An 18,308-nucleotide genomic window follows, 5' to 3' on the forward strand; every position below is an offset into this window, starting at 1 on the left:
CTAATATTAACAGTTGGGTGTTAACGTCTCCCATTATTATTGTGTGGGAGTCTAAGCCTCTTTGTAGGTCTCTAAGAACTTGCTTTATGAATCTGGGAGCTCCCGTATTTGGTGCATATATATTTAGGATAGTTAGCTCTTCTTGTTGAATTGATCCGTTTACCATTATGTGATGACTTTCTTTGTCTCTTTTCATCTTTGTTGGTTTAATGTCTGTTTTATTAGAGACTAGGATTGCAACCCCTGCCTTTTTTCCTTTCCATTTGTTTGGTAGATCTTCCTCCATCCCTTCATTTTAAGCCTACGTGTGTCTTAGCACATGAGATGGGTCTTCTGACTATAGCCCACCAATGGGTCTTGACTCTTTATCCAATTTGCCAGTCTGTGTCTTTTAATTGGGCATTTATCCCGTTTACATTTAAGGTTAATATTGTTATGTGTGAATTTGATCCTGTCATTATGATGTTAGCTGGTTATTTTGCCCATTAATTGATGCAGTTTCTTCATAGCATTGATGATCTTTACAATTTGGTATATTTTTGCAGTGGCTGGTACCGGTTGTTCCTTTCCATGTTTAGTGCTTCCTTCAGGAGCTCTTGTAAGGCAGGCCTGGTGGTGACAAAATCTCTCAGCATTTGCTTGTTTGTAAAGGATTTTATTTCTCCTTCACTTATGAAGCTGGTTTGGCTGGATATGAAATTCTAGTTTGAAGAATATTTTATTTCAGGATGTTGAATATTGGTCATGACTGTCTTCTGGATTGTAGGGTTTCTGCTAAGAGATCCCCTGTTAGTCTGATGGGCTTCCCTTTGTTGGTAACCCAACCTTTCTCTCTGGCTGCCCTTAACCTTGGTGAATCTGACAATTATGTGTCTTGAGGTTGCTCTTCTTAAGGGGTATGTTTGTGGTGTTCTCTGTATTTCCTGAATTTGAATGTTCCTTTTTTCTCTTTTTGTCTGTAATATTGTCTTCTGACTTTAATTAATTTGACATTCAATCACTGATATCCTTTCTTCCACTTGATTGAATTGACTATTGAAGCTTGTGTATCCTTCATGAAGTTCTTGTACTGTGGTTTTCAGCTCCATCAGGTCATTTAAGCTCTTCTCTACACTCTTTATTCTAGTTAGCCATTTGTCTAACCTTTTTTCAAGGTTTTTTAGCTTCCTTGTGATGGGTTAGAACGTGCTCCTTTAGCTCGGAGAAGTTTGTTATTATTGACCTTCTGAAGCCTGCTTCTATCAATTCGTCAAACTCATTCTCCATACAACTTTGTTCCCTTGCTGGCAAGGACTTGTATTCTGTTGGAGGAGAAGAGACTTTCTGGTTTTTGGAAGTTTCAGCCTTTCTGCTCTGGTTTCTCCCATCTTTGTGGTTTTATCTACCTTTGGTCATTGATGTTGGTGACCTACGGATGGGGTTTTGGTGTGGTTGTCCTTTGCTATTCTGATGTTGATACTGTCCTTTGCTGATGTTGATGCTATTGGTTTCTGTTTGTTAGTTTTCCTTCTAACAGACAGGCCCCTCAGCTGCAGGTCTTTTGGAGTTTGCTGGAGGTCCACTGCAGACCCTGTTTGCCTGGGTATCACTAGCAGCGGCTGCAGAACAGCAAATATTGTTGCCTGATCTTTCTTCTGGAAGCTTGGTCCCAGAGGGCACCCACCTGTAGGAGGTGTCTGTTGACCCCTACTGGGAGGTGTCTCCCAGTCAGGCTACACAGGGGTCAGGGACCCACTTGAGGAGGCAATCTGTCCATTTTCAGAGCTCAAATGCCACAGCTGGGAGAACCACTGGTCTCTTCTGAGCTGTCAGGCAGGGATATTGAAGTCTGCAGAAGCTGTCTGCTTCCTTTTGTTCAGGTATGCCCTGCCCCCTGAGGTGGAATCTAGAAAGGCATTAGGCCTTGCTGAGTTGAGGTGGGCTCCGCCCAGTTGGAACTTCCTTGTGACTTTGCTTACACTGAGCATAGAACTGCCTACTCAAGCCTCAGTAATGGCGATCGTCCCTCCCTCGTCAAGCTCCAGCTCCAGCGGAGGATGTTCTGGAAATATGAATGCCCAGACTGGGATACAGGGGGTGCTTTGGAACTGGGATGCATGGCGCGGGGTGTCGGCGGTGTGTGAGGCACCGGGCTGGGGTGCACCGCGGGGAGGAACACGCTGGGTCTGGGATGCTCCCGGATGGGTCGTCCCAGAGACGTAGGCAGCATCTTACCTTAAAACTCGCGGGTGAGCTCCACGCTGGGCTTGGCCACGGGCTCCAGCTGTTGAGGCTGGTGCAGAGGAGCCGCCGCCATCCCTGCCGCCGGGGAGCCGGGACACATGCTAGACTACGCTTTGATAGGGGCGCTGAGCGCTGCAGTAGTGGCAGAGCCCGCTCCAGTCAGGGCCTGCTGCCTAAGCGCTCCTCTCCCGCGCCTCTGAGCGCCGCTCTCCCGCCCCGCCAGGGGAATTGCCGGACTGAGCATGCGCGCCGCGCTGCCGAGTCGCGTGAGACCACGGGCCGCTGGCCTCTACCCCTCTCCTGGGCTCCAGCATGAAAGGCCCGGCGTGCATAACCTGGTGTCCGGGCCTTCGGGGCGGGGGTAGCGTTCCCGCTTTCCGTGTACTCAGTCCTCGGGCCGTGAGCAGAACTCATTTCTTTTGTTTGTCGACCTGGGTACCTTGCAGGGCCTGTTTCTATTCCCCACCTGCTCAGGACCTGTCCAGCTTGTCCTTGCTGACTCGGGAGGGAACTCGGAACCTAGGGCCATGCTGGGAGAGAACCTGGCCGGATCTGGGAGTCAAGGGGCGGGGAGGTGTTAGAGAGTTCATCCTTCCCCACCCTCGCCAGCCTGGCCCTGCCTCGGGGATCCCCGTGGCGTCCTGGGCGTTCCCGTGCCACCTCCCTTCCAGTTGGCAGCTCTGCAGACACCTCCACCCCTGCACATCACGCTCAGGTTCTGGAGACAGGGAGGAGGGCTGGGGGATCCAGAGATCCAGCCTGGCCAGACTTCTGCTCTCTGCTCAGCTAAGCACCCCACACTGAGAAATGAACACGTGGATTCGATTCAAAGCCCTGAAATCATCTGCATTTTATTTGCACCTCATTTGCAAGTTGTTAATTTGCAACTCTGCTCCTTCCACTCCAGCTTCCTTCTCTCCCATCTCCCCTCAAATTCCCCAGTGGCCCGGGCAAAAAATATCGGTTGGTCTTTGCCAAGGTAGACTCAGCCTTGTCAGCAGGCCTGTCCTGTGTTCTCAGGGGAGGCCTTTACCCAAGGCCACAACAACAGCAGGAATCCCGAGTAAGACGCCACCTTGACGGCAGGGAAGGCTGGATGTTGTCACAGGGCAGAACTGATTTTATGAGGTGAACAGTAAGGTGAGCAGCGGTGGGAAAGGCCAGTGGATGAATGCAGGAACAGCACCAGGAGCTAGAGCCCAACAGTGCCCCGTGGGCTGTCTCCGGGTCCTCAGAGGCGGGACGGGGTTCCTCCACCCACCACCACTGTCTCCCCAGTGATGTAGCTGGCATCTTCAGAGCACAGGAAAGACACGATGCCAGCACAATCCTCTGGCTCGCCTAACCTGGGGAATAGGGGAAGAAAGGAAGGGAGTAAAAATTAAATAGTTCTGGCCCCCTCACCTGGGACACAGGGAATGAAGTTTGCTTAATCAAGAATTATCAGATGACTTTTCAGGATCAGTGTACAAGCTTTCTGCCTATCAAATAGGGTTACCATGAGGATATGCTGTTATAATTTAGTAGAAGCATACTGTACTCTGCAAAAACCATTACCCATAATATTCAAATACTATGGAAACATACTGTTTTATAGAGAGCTCAGGACACCAAGATCCAAAGTTATATAGATAAAATGGTGAGCAATTATTTCATACTTCAAAAAAAAAAAATGGTTTCACATGTGCACACACTAAAGTATCAGGAAGTCTGTGTGACAGTAAATGGTGTGTTTAAAACGATTCCATTTGTACAGGTTCAACTTACAGATGACCTTTTCAGGAATCTATACTTGTCCCTTAAAGTCAGGTTCATTTGGTGAGAATGTGCTAATTCTTTTTTTGTCAGCGATTGCATAGTTAGGGGACACTTTAATCTGCCTGCCATAGCATGCTCTAGAGGTGGGCAGAGTGAGTAGCTCAACCCTAGAAGGGCTGAATTAATGGTTCTCCATTCTGGCTGTACCTTGCAATCATTTGAGAGGCTTAAACAAAAAAAGAAAAGACAAAGAAAAACAAAAGCCCAGATGGTCCAGTCCTACCTTGGACCAATTAAAAAAGAATCTCTGAGAGTGGGCGGGGCCTGAGCACCTGCAGTTTAAAAAGCTCCACAGGTGATTCTACTGTGAATCCAGGATTGAGCTACATGGGCTAGATCATTCATGGGAGCTCTAGGATGACAATCCCGTGACTTATAAACCAGGCCTGTAGCTGATGCCTGACATCAGAATGGCTTTGGGAAAATTTGGGATGTCTGGACCGGTACAGAGTTAGGCATCGCTGGCATTTGTCCTTGAGGGACAAGATGGAGGAAGTAGATAGTGCCCTGAAGCCAGAAGGTAAAGAGAGGCAGGGAACTTAGAGGAAAGTGAGCCCAACAAAGGTGCTTGAACAGTTCACCCAGCTCACTGGGGAAGAAAGTAAGTCCTTAGGCAAGGGGAGTTTGGGGCTTAGTAAAGCTCTTCATTCTTTTCATTTGGATTGTAGATCATCAACCTGAGTTTGCAAACGTGTCATTATTCAAAGGAACTAAAAATGCATGGTTTTGGTTTTGGTCCCTAGTCTCCATGGATGCTCAGAGGTGGGGGCAATCCCCCAGATGGAGAGAGGACTCAGGGCTTCTCCCAGAGCTCTGCACTGCTGAAACCCCAATGTCTCTGGGTTTACCTTTTGAAAGGGAAGCTGACTTCTTGCTCAGGCCACGGCAGTGATAGTGTTTATGAATCTGTGGTCTGTGAGGCAGAGGAGAGCCTGCCTGTGTTATCTGTGGGACTGAGACAGCGGGCTGTGGGCTGCTAGGGACTAGACCTTTCCATCTTCATGCCTTTTAGGGCCCTTGATCCCATGACAGTTTTACCTTCTTATCTGCAGGGTTTGTTTCATTCTTTCCTCTTTTTCCTTGTCCATCCAGAACTGCAGGAAGAAGGGAAATCTCTTTATGTTTAAGAAGAGGAAAGTGAGGAACAAAAAAGAAAGAAACTGCCCGTCCTCATGGCAACAGAAAATAAGTATGGAGACTTCCCTCTTTCACTTCCTATTTCTTTTTCTAGCTCCCAGCTCTCCCCACTGCCCTCATCTATTTCATTTGTTTCAGGTTCTAGTGATGCATTTTGCTGCATCTCTCCAATTCTCATCCATGTAAGGAGAGAGGAAACAGTGTGAGTATAGTCTGAATACCTCAGTCTCTACCCTATGCCTTAGGAAAGGTGTGACTGAAGTCTGGCTTGGATAGGGCAGCTGGTACAGAGAGGGAATATGGAAAAGCCAAGGGAAGGAGAATGGAGTGGTTGAGAGTTCAGGAATCAGGTACTGGGCTTCCCCATCCAAGAAGATGGATGCCTTTTAAGGGGTTCCAGTGGGATGCAGAGCTCTCCTTCCTCACCATCCTGCTGAAGCTGGTCTTGATAAGTCCAGGTGCTAGGCAGTTCACCCTAATGTTCCTTGGGGCTAGTTCTATGGCCAGGGTCTTGGTGAGGCCCAGCAAAGCTGTTTTACTGACATTGTAAGGAAGGAAGCCCTGGAGATAGAAAACAATGAGTTAGACTCATAATTTCCAGGTCACTCTTGGTTCTAATAACTAGATATAAAGGGCAGTGCTCAATAGGGATCTCCTGTAATGGAGGGGCACAGTTAGGAAACTGTCTTGTGGCTAAACCTCCCTTAGGTCATGGTTTGTGGAGGCAAGGCATCTATTTTGTGGGCAGGGACTTGGTGGTGTGATTCTAAAAGGGGACACAAACTTCTTTGGGTAACAGGTGGGGTGGAAAGATGTACAGGATGGGATGGAAGGGGCAGTCAAAAGGATTCTTACAGGAGATGGACTGAAGGCTGCTATGGAGGCCACGATCACCAGTGAGCCGCCTCTGGAGAAAGAAGAGAGCTGACAGTCTTCCCATTATGGACCACTGCCCTCAGCCCGTGTGGGGTCCCATCTCACCCAGGCTCTCCCTCACTCTCTGTACCCTCGTTTCTCCATTTCTGGCACCACTGCCTTCGTCATCAGGGCTGGGGCCTTCACATTAATGTCCAGAGTCTGAAGCCAAGAGAAGAAGGGGAAACAGCGTGAGTGAAGAGCACTGGAGGAGGCATGACAATGAGGAGTTAGAGTGGGTTCCTAGGATGTTTGTCAGAGCTGACGAAGATCTTAGGATGATATACCTGCATCTTGCACATGAAGAAACTGAGGTTCAGGGAGAAGTAGCTCTCACCAGCTGCTCAGCTAGATAATGATACATTAGGTTCAGGTGAGAAAAAATGGAACCTGGTTCATCTTGTTTCGTAAACAGCAAGGTATGATGTGGCCCAGAAGGGGCCTAAATCCTCAGGGCTCCTTTGGATTTGAGCTGCGTTTTCTGCGTTTCTTCAAAGTAGGGAGAGCCTGCAGTTGTCAGCTTCCTGGACTTGCCCTAGAGTGGGCCATGCTTCTCAGGGAAAATGTGGCCTGACCTTGGATACCTGGGGTTGTTCTAGCACTTCTCTGGCTTCTGTACTTAGGGAGTGAGATGCTCTTGGCCCTCTAGGATGGACTGCCTGGCTAGACCTGATTAGAAAGTGGGATCATGAGGATGCACCTTTTGGGGAAGCTGGGGGACAGGCTACAATCAGAATCCCGACATCCATAATCTAAAACAATTGTATGACCCCTGTTTACATTGTTCTAGACAACTGCTTATATTAAAATATTTCCATCTTACAGAAAAATTGGTAATAGAAATATAATGAATATCTGGAGATCCTTCACTTAGATTCACCAGTTGTTCACATTTTGTCCCCTTTGTCCTCTCTGTAGATCTGTACAGTTTTTTAAATGAACCACTGAAACTCAGTTGCAAGTTTTCTGAAAGATTTTATATAATAAAATGAAAAATTACTAAGAACAAAAATTAAAAAAATAAAAATGTAAATTCAAAAAAAGTAACTCAGGGCTGGTTGTGGTGGCTCATGCCTGTAATCCCTGCACTTCGGGAGGCCAAGGTGGGTGGATCACTTTGAGATCAGGAGTTTGAGACTAGCCTGGGCAACATGGCAAAGCTCATCTGTACTAAAAATACAAAAATTAGCCGGATGTGGTGGCATGTGCCTGTAGTCCCAGCTACTCAGGAGGATGAGACGGCAGAATAGCTTGAACCCAGGAGGTGGAGGTTGCAGTGAGCTGAGATAGCACCACTGCACTCCAACCTGGGGAATAGTGTGAGGCTCCATCACAAAAATAAATACATCAGTAAAATAAAATAAGTAAACTCAGTTGCAGATATTACAATGCTCTATTCCTAAATACTTATCATACATTTCCAGAGAGTAACGATGTTCTTTTACACAACCATAATCTGTTATCACAACCAAGAGTCTGACAATGATGATAATGCTATCTAATATATGGGCCTCATTTGTGCCCCAAATGTGTGTTGCGTTTTTTAAAGTCCAGAGCTCAATCAAGGATCAGCCATTATGTTTGCATTTGATGTACTGTGATAGTTTAAAAGATATATAAAAGAAAAGTTATAGACACATCTCATTTTATTATGCTTTGCAGATTTTTTTTTTTTTTTACAAATTGAAGTTTCATGGCAACCCTGCGCTAATTGGAGTCATTTTTCCAATGGCATGTGCTGACTTTGTCTCTGGGTCACATTTTGGTAATTCTTGGAATATTTCAGACTTTTTTCATTATTATTATATCTGTCACAGTGATCTGTGATCAGTGATCTTTCATGTTTTTATTATAATTGTTTTGGGGTACCAAAAACCACACCCAGAAAAGAAGGTGAACTTAACCGATAAATGTCGTACGTTCTGACTGCTCTGCCCTTCTCCCATCTCTCTCCCTCTCTGTGGGCCTCCATATTCCCTGAGACACATTTATATTGAAATTAGACCCATTAATAACCATATAATGGCCTCTAAGTTTTCAAGTGAAAGGAAGAGTCACACATCTTGCACTTTAAATCAAAGGCTAGAAATAATTGAGCTTCGTGAGGAAGGCATGTTGAAAGCTGAGGCAGGCTGAAAGCTAGGCCATGTGCACCAGTTAGCCAAATTGTGAGTGCAAAGGAAAAATTATTGAAGGAAATTAAAAGTGCTACTTCTGTGAACACATAAATGATAAGAAAGCAAAACAGCTTTATTGTTAATATAGAGAGAAAGTTCTAGTGTTCTGGACAGAAGATCAAACTAGCCACAACATTCCCTTAAGCCAAAGCCTAATCAGAAAAAGGCCCTAACTTTTTAATTCTTTGAAGGCTGAGAGAGGTGAGAAAGCTCCAGAAGAAAAGTTGGAAGCTAGCAGAGGTTGGTTCATGAGGTTTAAGAAGCCATCTCTGTAACATAAAAGTGCAAGGTGAAGCAGCAAGTGCTGATGTAGAAGCTGCAGCAAGTTATCCAGAAGATCTAGCTAAGATCAGTGATGAAGGTGGCTACACCAAACAACAGATTTTCCATGTAGATGAAACAACCTTCTAGTGGAAGAAGGTGCCCTGTAGGGCTTTAATGGCTAGAGAGGAGAAGTCAACGCCTGGCTTCAAAACTTCAAAGGACAGGCTTATTCTCTTGTTAGGGGCTAATGCAGCCAGTGACTTTAAGTTGAAGCCAATGCTCATTTACCATTCTGAAAATTCTATGGCTCTCAAGATTTATGCTAAATCTACCCTGCCCATGCTCTATAAATGGAAAACAAAGCCTGAATAAGAGTACATTTGTTTATAGCATGGTTAACTGAACATTTAAAGCTCACTGTTGATAGCTACTGCTCAGAAAAGGATTCCTTTCAAACTATTACTGCTCATTGACAATGCAACTGGTCAGTCAAAAACTCTGATGGAGATGTACAAGGAGATTAATGTTGTTTTCATGCCTGCTAACACAACATCCATTCTGTAGTCCATGGATCAGGGGGTACTTCTGACTTGCAAGACTTATTATTTAAGAAATACATTTTTGTAAGGCTGTAACTGCCATAGATAGTGATTCCTCTGATGGATCTCGGCAAAGTTAACTGAAAACCTTCTGAAAAGGATTCACCATTCTAGATGCCATTAAGAATATTTGTGATTCATGGGAGGAGGTCAAAATATCTACATTAACAGGAGTCTGGAAAAAGTTGATTCCAACCCTCATGGATGATGTGAAGGGGTTCAAGACTGCATCAGAGGAAGGAACTGCAGATGTGGTGGAAATAGCAAGAGATCCAGAAGTAGAGCCTGAAGATGGGACTGCATTGCTGCAATCTCATGACAAAATGTAAACGGCTGAGGAGTGGCTTCTTATGGATAAGGAAGGAAAGTGGTTTCTTGGGATGGAATCTATTTCTGGTGAAGATGCCACGAACATTGTTGAAATCACAACACGAGAGTTAGACTGTTACATGAACTTAGTTGATTAAGCAGTGGCAGAGTTTGATAGGATTGACTCCAATTTTGAAAGAAGCTCTACTGTGGGTAAATGCTATGAAACAGCATTGCATGCTACAGAGAAATCTTTTGTGAAAGGAAGAATCAATTGATGTGGCAAACTTCACTGCTGGCTTATTTGAAGAGATTGCCACAGCCACCCAAGCCTTCAGCAACACCACCCTAAGTCAGCCACCATCAATGTTGAGGCAATACCCTCCACCAGCAAAAAGATTACAGCTTCTAAAGTCTCAGATGATTGTTAGCATTTTTTAGCAATAAAGTATTTTAAAATTTAGATACATATATATATTTTAAGAGATAATACTACTGCTCATTTAATAGACTACCATTAGATGACCATTATAGTGTAAACATAACTTTTATATGCACTGGGAAACCAAAAAATTCATGTGACTCGCTTTATTATAATATTGAATTTATTGTGGTGGCCTGGAACCAGACCACAATGTCTCCGAGGTGTGCCTGTACTTAGTGTAAAACTGACTTTCATATGGTCTCTATTCAGACTGTTCACGAAAGATGTTCCTCTATTTTAAAGAGTATAAGAATCTGGTTGGGTGCGGTGGCTCGTGCCTGCAATCCCAATACTTTGGGAGGCCAAGGTGGGGGGATCTGTTGAGGCCAGGAATTTGAGACCAGCCTGGGCAACACAGTGAAACCCCATCTCTAATAAAAATACAAAAAATTAGCCTGGTGTTGTGGCACATGCCTGTAGTTCTGGGTACTTCAGGAGCTGAGGTTGAACCTGGGAGGCAGAGGTTGCAGTGAGCTGAGATTGCACCACAGCACTCCAGCCTCGGTGATACAGTAAGGAAAAAAGAAAATAAAAAAAAATTAAAAAAAAGAAAAAGGCAAAAAAGACAGGGCAAGACTGTCTAAGAAAAGAAAGAAAGAAGCCAACCTTAAATGGTTAGCAGCAAATCTTTGGGTAGTTTTGAAAAAAAGATGGTTTAAGAAAGAGAAGTCATTTTGATGATAATTCCTAAGAAGGAAGGTTTTGTTGTCATTGTTGTTGTTGTTGTTTTTAATATAGAGAAAAGGTCTCGCTGTGTTGCCAGGCTTCGCTCAAACTAGCTCATCTAGAATCAAAAACTAGCTCACTGAAGAACATTTTGGCACTTTGGTCTTTATGTGTATGAAACACTGGTAAATAAACCGTAGTATTTTCGCAACCTGATACTTTATTGTTGAGAAATTTTTGATGACATCTGATATAGTTGGTATGTTTGTGCCCTCTAAGTCTCATGTTGAAATGTGATCACCAATGTTCAAGGTGGGACCTGGTGTGAGGTGTTTGGGTCACAGGGGTGGATCCCTTATGAATGGTTGGTGCCCTGCCTGTGGCAATGAGTGAGTTCTCACTCTATTAGTTCATGCCAGGACTAGTTGTTTAAAAGAGAATGGTTTCTCTCTCTTGCTTCCTCTCTTGCCATGTGACACCCTGCTCCCTTCCTCCTTCTGCCATGATTGTAAGCTTCCTGAGGCCTCATCAGAAGCAGATACTGGCACCATGCTTCTTGTACAGTCTGCAGTATCGTAAGCCAAAACAAACTTCTTGTCTTTATAAATTGCCCAGCTCAGGTATTCCTTTATAGCAACACAGAACAGACTAATACAACATCAGAGTAAAAAGCAAAACCATGAGAAATCATAAAAAATTAGCATTTCCAAATCATGTGGGAATATTAACCTTAATAAACAAAAACAAATATTTTAATTAAAACTTTGTAATTAAATATGTGTGAAATATATTATGAATATAATGTAATTATACATTTTCACATAAAACCCAATGTTCTACCACTTGAATTTAGACATCCGGATCTCAGATTTTCTTGACATTGCAGCTAAGAAGAAACTAATACGGGTTTTTATTTTTTATTTTTAAAGGGTGTATGTTATAAAGTGGCAACTGGTCATTTCACCAGAATTAGTATTTTAAATAACTAGCAGCATTTAATATTTCCCAACTAATAAAAAAGATTACTTTTTGTTAGCTGAAAGGGGACAGGTGGGTGTGTAAATTTAAGTGTTGTAGTTGTTGGCATATTAGCTGCTATGTCTCTGTTGGAAATCAGCCAGGTAGAAGAGCATACTGGGGAAGAAGCCTGGGGAGGGGAGTAGACTACAGAGAGTGAAGAGCAAATAGGAGCAGTCAGAACTAGGAATAGCAGAAATGAATAAGAAGGCAGGGATAGAGCTACCCCACCCCCCGCCCTTTACCAGGTGTGCTCCACGTGTGTGGCACATGGCAAAGAGTCCTCACATTTACACTGCCCTTGACAAACACATTCTAAAAGCAGATGGAGTTTGTACTGAATGTGTTCTGAGGCCTGCCCCCTGTTGATTTAATCCCCTCTCACCTTGTCCCACACCTCCTCGGTCATATCCATTAGGCTTCCAAAGAAAGGGTTGACAGCAGCATTGGAGACTAGGATATCGATACCTCCATGAAGCTTCACAGCCTAGAGAGAGGGGGTGAGGTCTGGACCAGGGCTGCAGTAAGTAAGGGAGGTGCATTTACCCATGTTGATAAAAACTTTCTTTTGAGTTATGCCCTGTGGGTCACGCCTGTAATCATGGCACTTTGGGAGGCCAAGGTGGACGGATCACTTGAGCTGAGGAGTTTGAGAGAAGCTAGAGCCACATAGCGAGACCTTATCTTTATATTTAAAAAAAAAAACAAAAAAAACAAAAAAAACAATGACAACAAAACCTTCCTTCTTAGGAACTATCGTCAAAATAAGTTCTCTTTCTTAAAACATCTTTTTTTTTTTTTTTTTTTTAGAAAACTACCCTAAGATCTGCTGCTAACCATTTAAGGTTGGCTTCCTTCTTTCTTTTTTAGACGGAGTCTTGCTCTGTCACCCAGGCTGGAGTACAGTGGCATGATCTCGGCTCACTGCAGCCTTGATCTACTGGGTTCAAGCCATCCTCTTGCCTCAGTCCCCAAAGTAGTCGGGGGTACAAGTACTTGCCACCACACCCCACCAATTTTTGTATTTTTTGTAGAGACAGGGTCTTGCCCTGTTGCCGAGGCTGGTCTGGAACTCCTGAGCTCAAGCCATCCACCTGCCTCAGTATCTGAAATTGTTACAGGTGCGAGAGACCAGGAAGTTTGTCTTATATTTTTTTGCAGTCTTTTCTTCCCACCTCCTATTCTTCTAAGGCTGTCTATGATCCTTTGCTCTTTTCTTTACACTTGCCCTTTGGGACGCTCCTTCATTCTCATGATTTCAAGTCTCACCTCAAAATCTATTTCTAGACCCCTCCTCTTCCTTTCACAGTGAGTTCCACCCACATTTCTCCAAGTGCTTACTGTCCAGTTCTCCTTGAATAAGTTACCCTTATCTCAAAGTCAATCTGTCCACACTTACCTGAATGGAAAACCTGGCTTAAATAGAGCTGAAGAAAGTTCCCCTGGAGGGGCCTTTGAGATCATCTGTTCCAATGTCCTTAAGGTGGAGATGATGAAACAGGTTCTGGGAATTTTCTCAAGATCATATAGTTCAGTAGTGACACACTGGGGCTAGCTAAGAACAGGAGGCCTCTTATTCTGTGTTTGGGAAAGTGATTTGCTCAGGGCACAAAGCTAGTTAGCGGTGGAAGAACTGAGGTCAGTCTCCCATTCTGTAGCACACCGCTAATTCATAAGAGCCCTCTGAAAGTGAGTTGGGGTCATTAGGAAACTGGCTGCCCAGGAGAGCCATGATGGGAGAAGATACCAGCCTGAATTTAAAGCAATTCCATATTTAGTTATGATGTCATTTCCCCTGTCTCTGTCTCTCTCTTTTGACCTGAAGGCATGAAAGATTCAAGGTAGAAACTGACATTTAACTGAGAAAGCCAAGAAAGGCAACATCTCACCTCCTTAATAAGTTATAAGTAGGTAGTGAGGTGTGTGCTAGAGTAATGAATGGCCAAGCAGAATCTGCCAACAAGAGTTTTCAGTACAAAGCCACCTTGAAACCAGACTTTGCATTTGCCCAGAACTGGCAATTTTGATGCCTTGGGCAAGCAGCAGTACATGGGCCCTTGGTCAACTTTGTGCTTCGGACTTGGCACACAGAGGGGTGTTACTAACAATGTACACCATCTGCTAGCTTTCCATTTTAACTAATTATTCTTGTTAACTAGGTGCTAAGCTCAGTTGTTTCTAGATGGTTGAAGGAATGCCTGGGCTGTCGACATGTAAATCTAATAAAATTTACAGTCATATAATCTTTTAAAACCAGTATTAATACTTTCCTGCACCCTTTAAATTTTGGCATAAAGCCCAGTCACCTGCCTTGGTTTTGTATAAGTCTCACAAATGGACTTGTTACCAGGGAGGTGCAGAGTAAGTTAATAAGTGATGTGCGCTGTGCTGAGTTCACATGTTTTTGGGCTGGGTGAGGACAGTGGATTGCTCTAGAATCACCTGGAGACATTTTCTACTCTGCAGTATACCTCATGCCTGTAGTCTTAGCCACTTGGGAGGCTGAGGTGGGAGGATTGCTTGGGTTCAGGGGTTGGAGGTTACAGTGAGCTATGATCATGCCACTGCACTCCAGCCTGGGAAACAGAGTGAGGCCCTGTCTCTGGAAAAATAAAGTATCTAAGTCTTGTTCTAAATTGTGTGATCACTACACTAAAGCGGTTAGGAGCTGTTTGCTCTGTGTTCTGATAGTTATGCATTTTAAGAAAACATATAATCAAGCAGATAGGCAGCTAATCTGGCTTCTGCTTACCACACACTTAGAAGCTTTGTGGTGCAGACGAGGAGGCCACTGGGTAGTGACCATTCTCAGGGCAGTGGCTTTTCTCATCGCAGGGTAACATGTGGCCATTGGCAGAAGACATTTCAAATAGCTGACAAGTGCTCTGTCATTCTCCTCTCTGACAATGGTCACACGAACTACCTGAGAGCCATTTTTGACTTCGCTCGTGTTTCCCACTTTTTGACATGGGGTTGGAAAATCTTGGTTCGTTCCCACTAAATGTCTCTTGGACACATCTGTTCCAGTCCCACCACACTGCTCTAAACCTGGATGACAGCAACAGCTTCCTCACTGATGCCCTGGATTCAGTGTTTTCTCTGTATATCCTTCCTACCAGAGCCAGATTATCTTTCTTAATAACCATCTTTCTCTTGCTCAAAACCTCACATGGCTTCTTATTTGCTATAAGGATGTCTAAACATATCCTTTTAAGGTCCTTAACATATCCTTTTAAGAAGCTATTGCCGGGTGCGGTGGCTCATGCCTGTAATCCCAGCACTTTGGGAGGCCGAGGGGGCGGATCACCTGAGGTCAGGAGTTCAAGACCAGCCTGGCCAACATTGTGAAACCCCATCTCTACTAAAATACAAAAATTAGCTGGACGTGGTGGTGGATGCCTGTAATCCTAGCTACTTGGGAAGCTGAGGCATGAGGATTGCTTGAACCTGGAGGCTGAGGTTGCAGTGAGCTAAGATTGTGTCATAGCACTCTAGCCTGGGCAACAAGAGTGAAACTCTGTCTCAAAAAAATAAAAAAGAAAAAAGAAAAAAAGGATATGGAGGCTCATGGCCTCTATCTTTCCAATGCAGCCCCTTTCCCAGCAGTACTTCTAAGCCTGTGCTCTCCACTGTGGACTGACAGCGCTCCTCTCTTTCCTTCAGTTCCTTCTTGGCTGTCTGCTCATTTTGCGGAGTTTTCTGGAACCTCATCTCTATTCCATCTGTCCATTCACATTTATTCCTAAACGTTTAGCTCAAGTACCACTTCTGGGCTAGGCCTGTAGACCTTGTTAAGTGAACCTAGTGGGGGTCACAGGATGTTTTTTCAGCAGGATTTTGACATTAAATTGCTACTTACATGTCATATAGTTAGTGCTAATTGACCCAGACTCCCAAACAGCTCCTTCCACTATCAGGATCAAGTCCCCAATCTTGGGCTCTGTCCACCAGCCTAGGCCAGCCTTTTTTGGACTCACATTTGTGACTCTCTTGGACTCACATTTGGCTCTTTCCAATGCACATCTGAGCATTTGCCAGACAGTTCCTTCAAAACGGAATTACCCTATACAGTCTACCACACTACCGTCTACTATTGTTAAGATCCTCCTCTTCTAAGAAAATTATGCAAATTATTTCTGCCAACCTTCCAATCTGTTAGCACAATCCTGTACTTTCCATTTTTGGGTAGATTCTCCCTTCCACTCTGCGGAATAAAGTGTGTGTCCTGAGCCTCAAGGGAAGAGGAACTTCCTTTGCTGGATGGTTCATATTTTCTTCAGCAGCTGCAAGGCTGGTGTCCACTACTAATTGTGACATTGACTTATATACTTTCTTTGAGACTAAAGTCCAGTACCTGGTAGTCTGTAGCCAGTCAATAAAGGAAGGGAGCTTGGGAGGTTCGGGTTGAATCACGGCTCTTTCCTTAATGGCTGTGGGACCTTAGGAAGTTGCTCCAGCTATCTGAGCCAGTCTCTGCAGACTGAGAGAATAGTCCTTGCCTTGCTTGGGTTGTTGTCAGGCCTAGAGATAACCTGTGTAAGGCTCTGAACACAGGAAATGGCACATAATAAGTGGCTGAAACATGATGGGCTGCTTCCTGAGGTTCCCAGGGACTTGACTCTATAAGCTGAAGAATAGGGGATTGTTTATTAGCTCATGGGTGGGAACATCTATTTTGTGATTGTATTTACCCTTCTCATCTGTCCAATTAGATGGAAAATTACTAGAGAACCAGTACCAACTGTTTCTTTGGGGTACTCAAGGGATGATGCAGGGTTGAAGCATTAGAATGTTTTAAAATTCTCTGAGATGGGATGATTCTCTGAAGTTAGTTCATGAACATAACAGAAAGGCACACAGTAAAAATGTGCTGCTATCCAGGAAAGCAGGGAAGGAGGATCAGGCTGGCTCCCTTTTCCACTTCCTGGCTCTGTGCCTATTTCCTTGCACCTCACCATAGCCACCAGCCGCTCCCGGTCCTCCGCCTTCCCCACATGGCACACGGTGCCCGTCACGCTCAGCCCTTCCCCCTGCAGCGTGGCCACCGCCTGGTCCACATTCTGCTGCTTCCGGCTGCTGACGACCACGTGGGCCCCATCCTGGGCCAAACGCCGGGCGATGGCAAAGCCGATCCTGTGAGCAGAAAGAGACAAAGACTGCCAAGGCCTGTGCAGGGGAAGAGGTGGACAGCATGGGCTCTGAAGACTGCTCGGGTTTGAATTCTGGCTCTTTCTCTATATGATCTCCACGTGTCTCTTCTATGTGTAAAACAGGCTTAATGGCACGGCCATTTTTGGCACTCATTTACTTTTTCTTATGACCTGGACCACAGCCTCAGTTCCCAAGAACTTACATCACTTTCTACAGTTCCCACCATGAGTGACAGGCTTCATCCCCTGTTGGGACTGAGAGTTAAGAAATGAGCTGGGTGTGCAGCATCCACTTCCATGATTTGAGGGTCTCACTCAGAACAGCCTTGCCCCCAGGTTTCTTTCTTACTAGTCTACAACATTCTCAAAATTCTATCCTTAGTTATTTTTGGGGAACATCTATTTTGTGAAAAGATGGTCTCTGGTCAAAAATGTAAATATTGCCTTGGGAGGAAGAGTTACACATTCTGCACTTGTCAGCCGTTAGCGTTTTACCTACATTTGTATTTTAGTTTTGTGGAGAGCTGGCATCTAGCAAAGTGCTGTAGAAATCAGAACCAGGACAGACAAGAGTGGTGGGTGAGAAACAGGCTGGACAAGGTAGGCCCAGATGTACCGACCTAAACAAAAATCTTGAAACATGGCTCTTGTGTCCCATCTAGGTAAGGGGGAGGGGTCCCGGGAGACTTTCTCGTGCCCAAACAGAGTGTCTGGTACATTTTCATAAAGCTGGAGGCCTTGGGATAGGATTTTGAAATCCAGATTCCCTTGGATTTCTAGTTTCTGGTCTTCCCGGACGCTAGGTGGAGCTGGTTGACTGGGGCAGCCCAGAACACTGCGGGGACCAGAAAGATGGGGCTGCGCAGAGGTGGTACAGTTGTGCCAGAGGCAGCAGGGACGCGAACCTGGCAAGGGAGGGTCCAGGGCCAGGGGATTCGGAGGGGCTTCAGGCGGACCACGCGGCTGCTTTTTTCCAGGGCCAGACTTTGGCTGCGTGTGAGGTCTGAGGGCAGGGGCACCGGAGGCCGAGGATGAGAGGCCAGTGCCTGTCACCAGGCAGCCAGGGCCTCAGAAACTCCGGCCGGAGCACTCACCCGTCGGTGGAGGCGGTGACCAGGGCCACCTTATTCGCGAGCGGGTCCCGGCGGGTCATCCCGGAGCTGGCCATCCGCACCGAATTCCAAGCGCTGACACAGAGGCCTGGCAGCCCCGCCTTGTGCATGGCTCAGACCAGCAAGTCTGGGTTCCACTCCTTCCAGCGGAGGTGACAGAGAGTAGGGCGAAGGGCAGGACGAAGGACTAAGGGCAGGACGAAGGGCGGGCCGCTTCCCTGCCCGCCCCCTCCCGGTCCTTGGCCCGCAGGAAGTCCTCTGTGGCGGTGCTCGCCTCCCTCCGTCGCCGCTCTCCGCAGCCAGCTACGTTCAGCCCGACTGGGGCTTGCCTTCCCGGGCTAGCTGGTGACCAAAGCGCTCTCTGTTCAAGTTTTCCGTAGGGCTCGCCCCTCCCGTGGCCCCTGCAGGAACCCGCAGACTTTGGCCGCTGCCCTTCT

At 45.6% G+C, this 18,308-nt stretch overlaps 1 protein-coding gene across 3 annotated transcripts; it reads right to left on the minus strand.

The window, feature by feature from the left end:
* Window positions 1–3,048: 3,048 nt before the first annotated feature.
* Window positions 3,049–18,060, minus strand: LOC140710661 (dehydrogenase/reductase SDR family member 4-like). Of its 3 annotated transcripts, XM_073012916.1 has the most exons (8): window positions 17,854–18,060; window positions 16,565–16,742; window positions 11,995–12,096; window positions 6,185–6,255; window positions 6,034–6,085; window positions 5,605–5,739; window positions 5,080–5,135; window positions 3,049–3,569 (listed from the first exon to the last, which is right to left on the minus strand). In XM_073012916.1, the coding sequence occupies exons 1-8, from the start codon at window positions 17,979–17,981 to the stop codon at window positions 3,455–3,457; spliced, it is 837 nt and encodes a 278-aa protein (XP_072869017.1). In that variant the 5' UTR covers window positions 17,982–18,060; the 3' UTR covers window positions 3,049–3,454. The 3 variants fall into 3 exon arrangements, with proteins under 3 accessions (XP_072869017.1, XP_072869018.1, XP_072869019.1); XM_073012917.1 differs by lacking the exon at window positions 11,995–12,096; XM_073012918.1 differs by lacking the exons at window positions 5,605–5,739; window positions 6,034–6,085; window positions 6,185–6,255; window positions 11,995–12,096.
* Between the last annotated feature and the right edge of the window lie 248 nt (window positions 18,061–18,308).

Source organism: Chlorocebus sabaeus, chromosome 29, assembly GCF_047675955.1.
Source record: "Chlorocebus sabaeus isolate Y175 chromosome 29, mChlSab1.0.hap1, whole genome shotgun sequence".
In the NCBI taxonomy this organism is placed as follows: Eukaryota; Metazoa; Chordata; class Mammalia; order Primates; family Cercopithecidae; genus Chlorocebus; species Chlorocebus sabaeus.

What these genes read in the sequence shown, in the direction of transcription:
- LOC140710661 (XM_073012916.1), bottom strand. Translation starts at nt 17,981, where the DNA reads ATGCACAAGGCGGGGCTGCCAGGCCTCTGTGTCAGCGCTTGGAATTCG. An exon ending in CCAGAAATGGAGAAACGAGG is followed by an intron (nt 6,086 to 6,184) that starts GTACAGAGAGTG and finishes TTCTTTCTCCAG; the next exon opens with AGGCGGCTCACTGGTGATCG. An exon ending in CAGCCTTCAGTCCATCTCCT is followed by an intron (nt 5,740 to 6,033) that starts GTAAGAATCCTT and finishes TTCTATCTCCAG; the next exon opens with GGCTTCCTTCCTTACAATGT.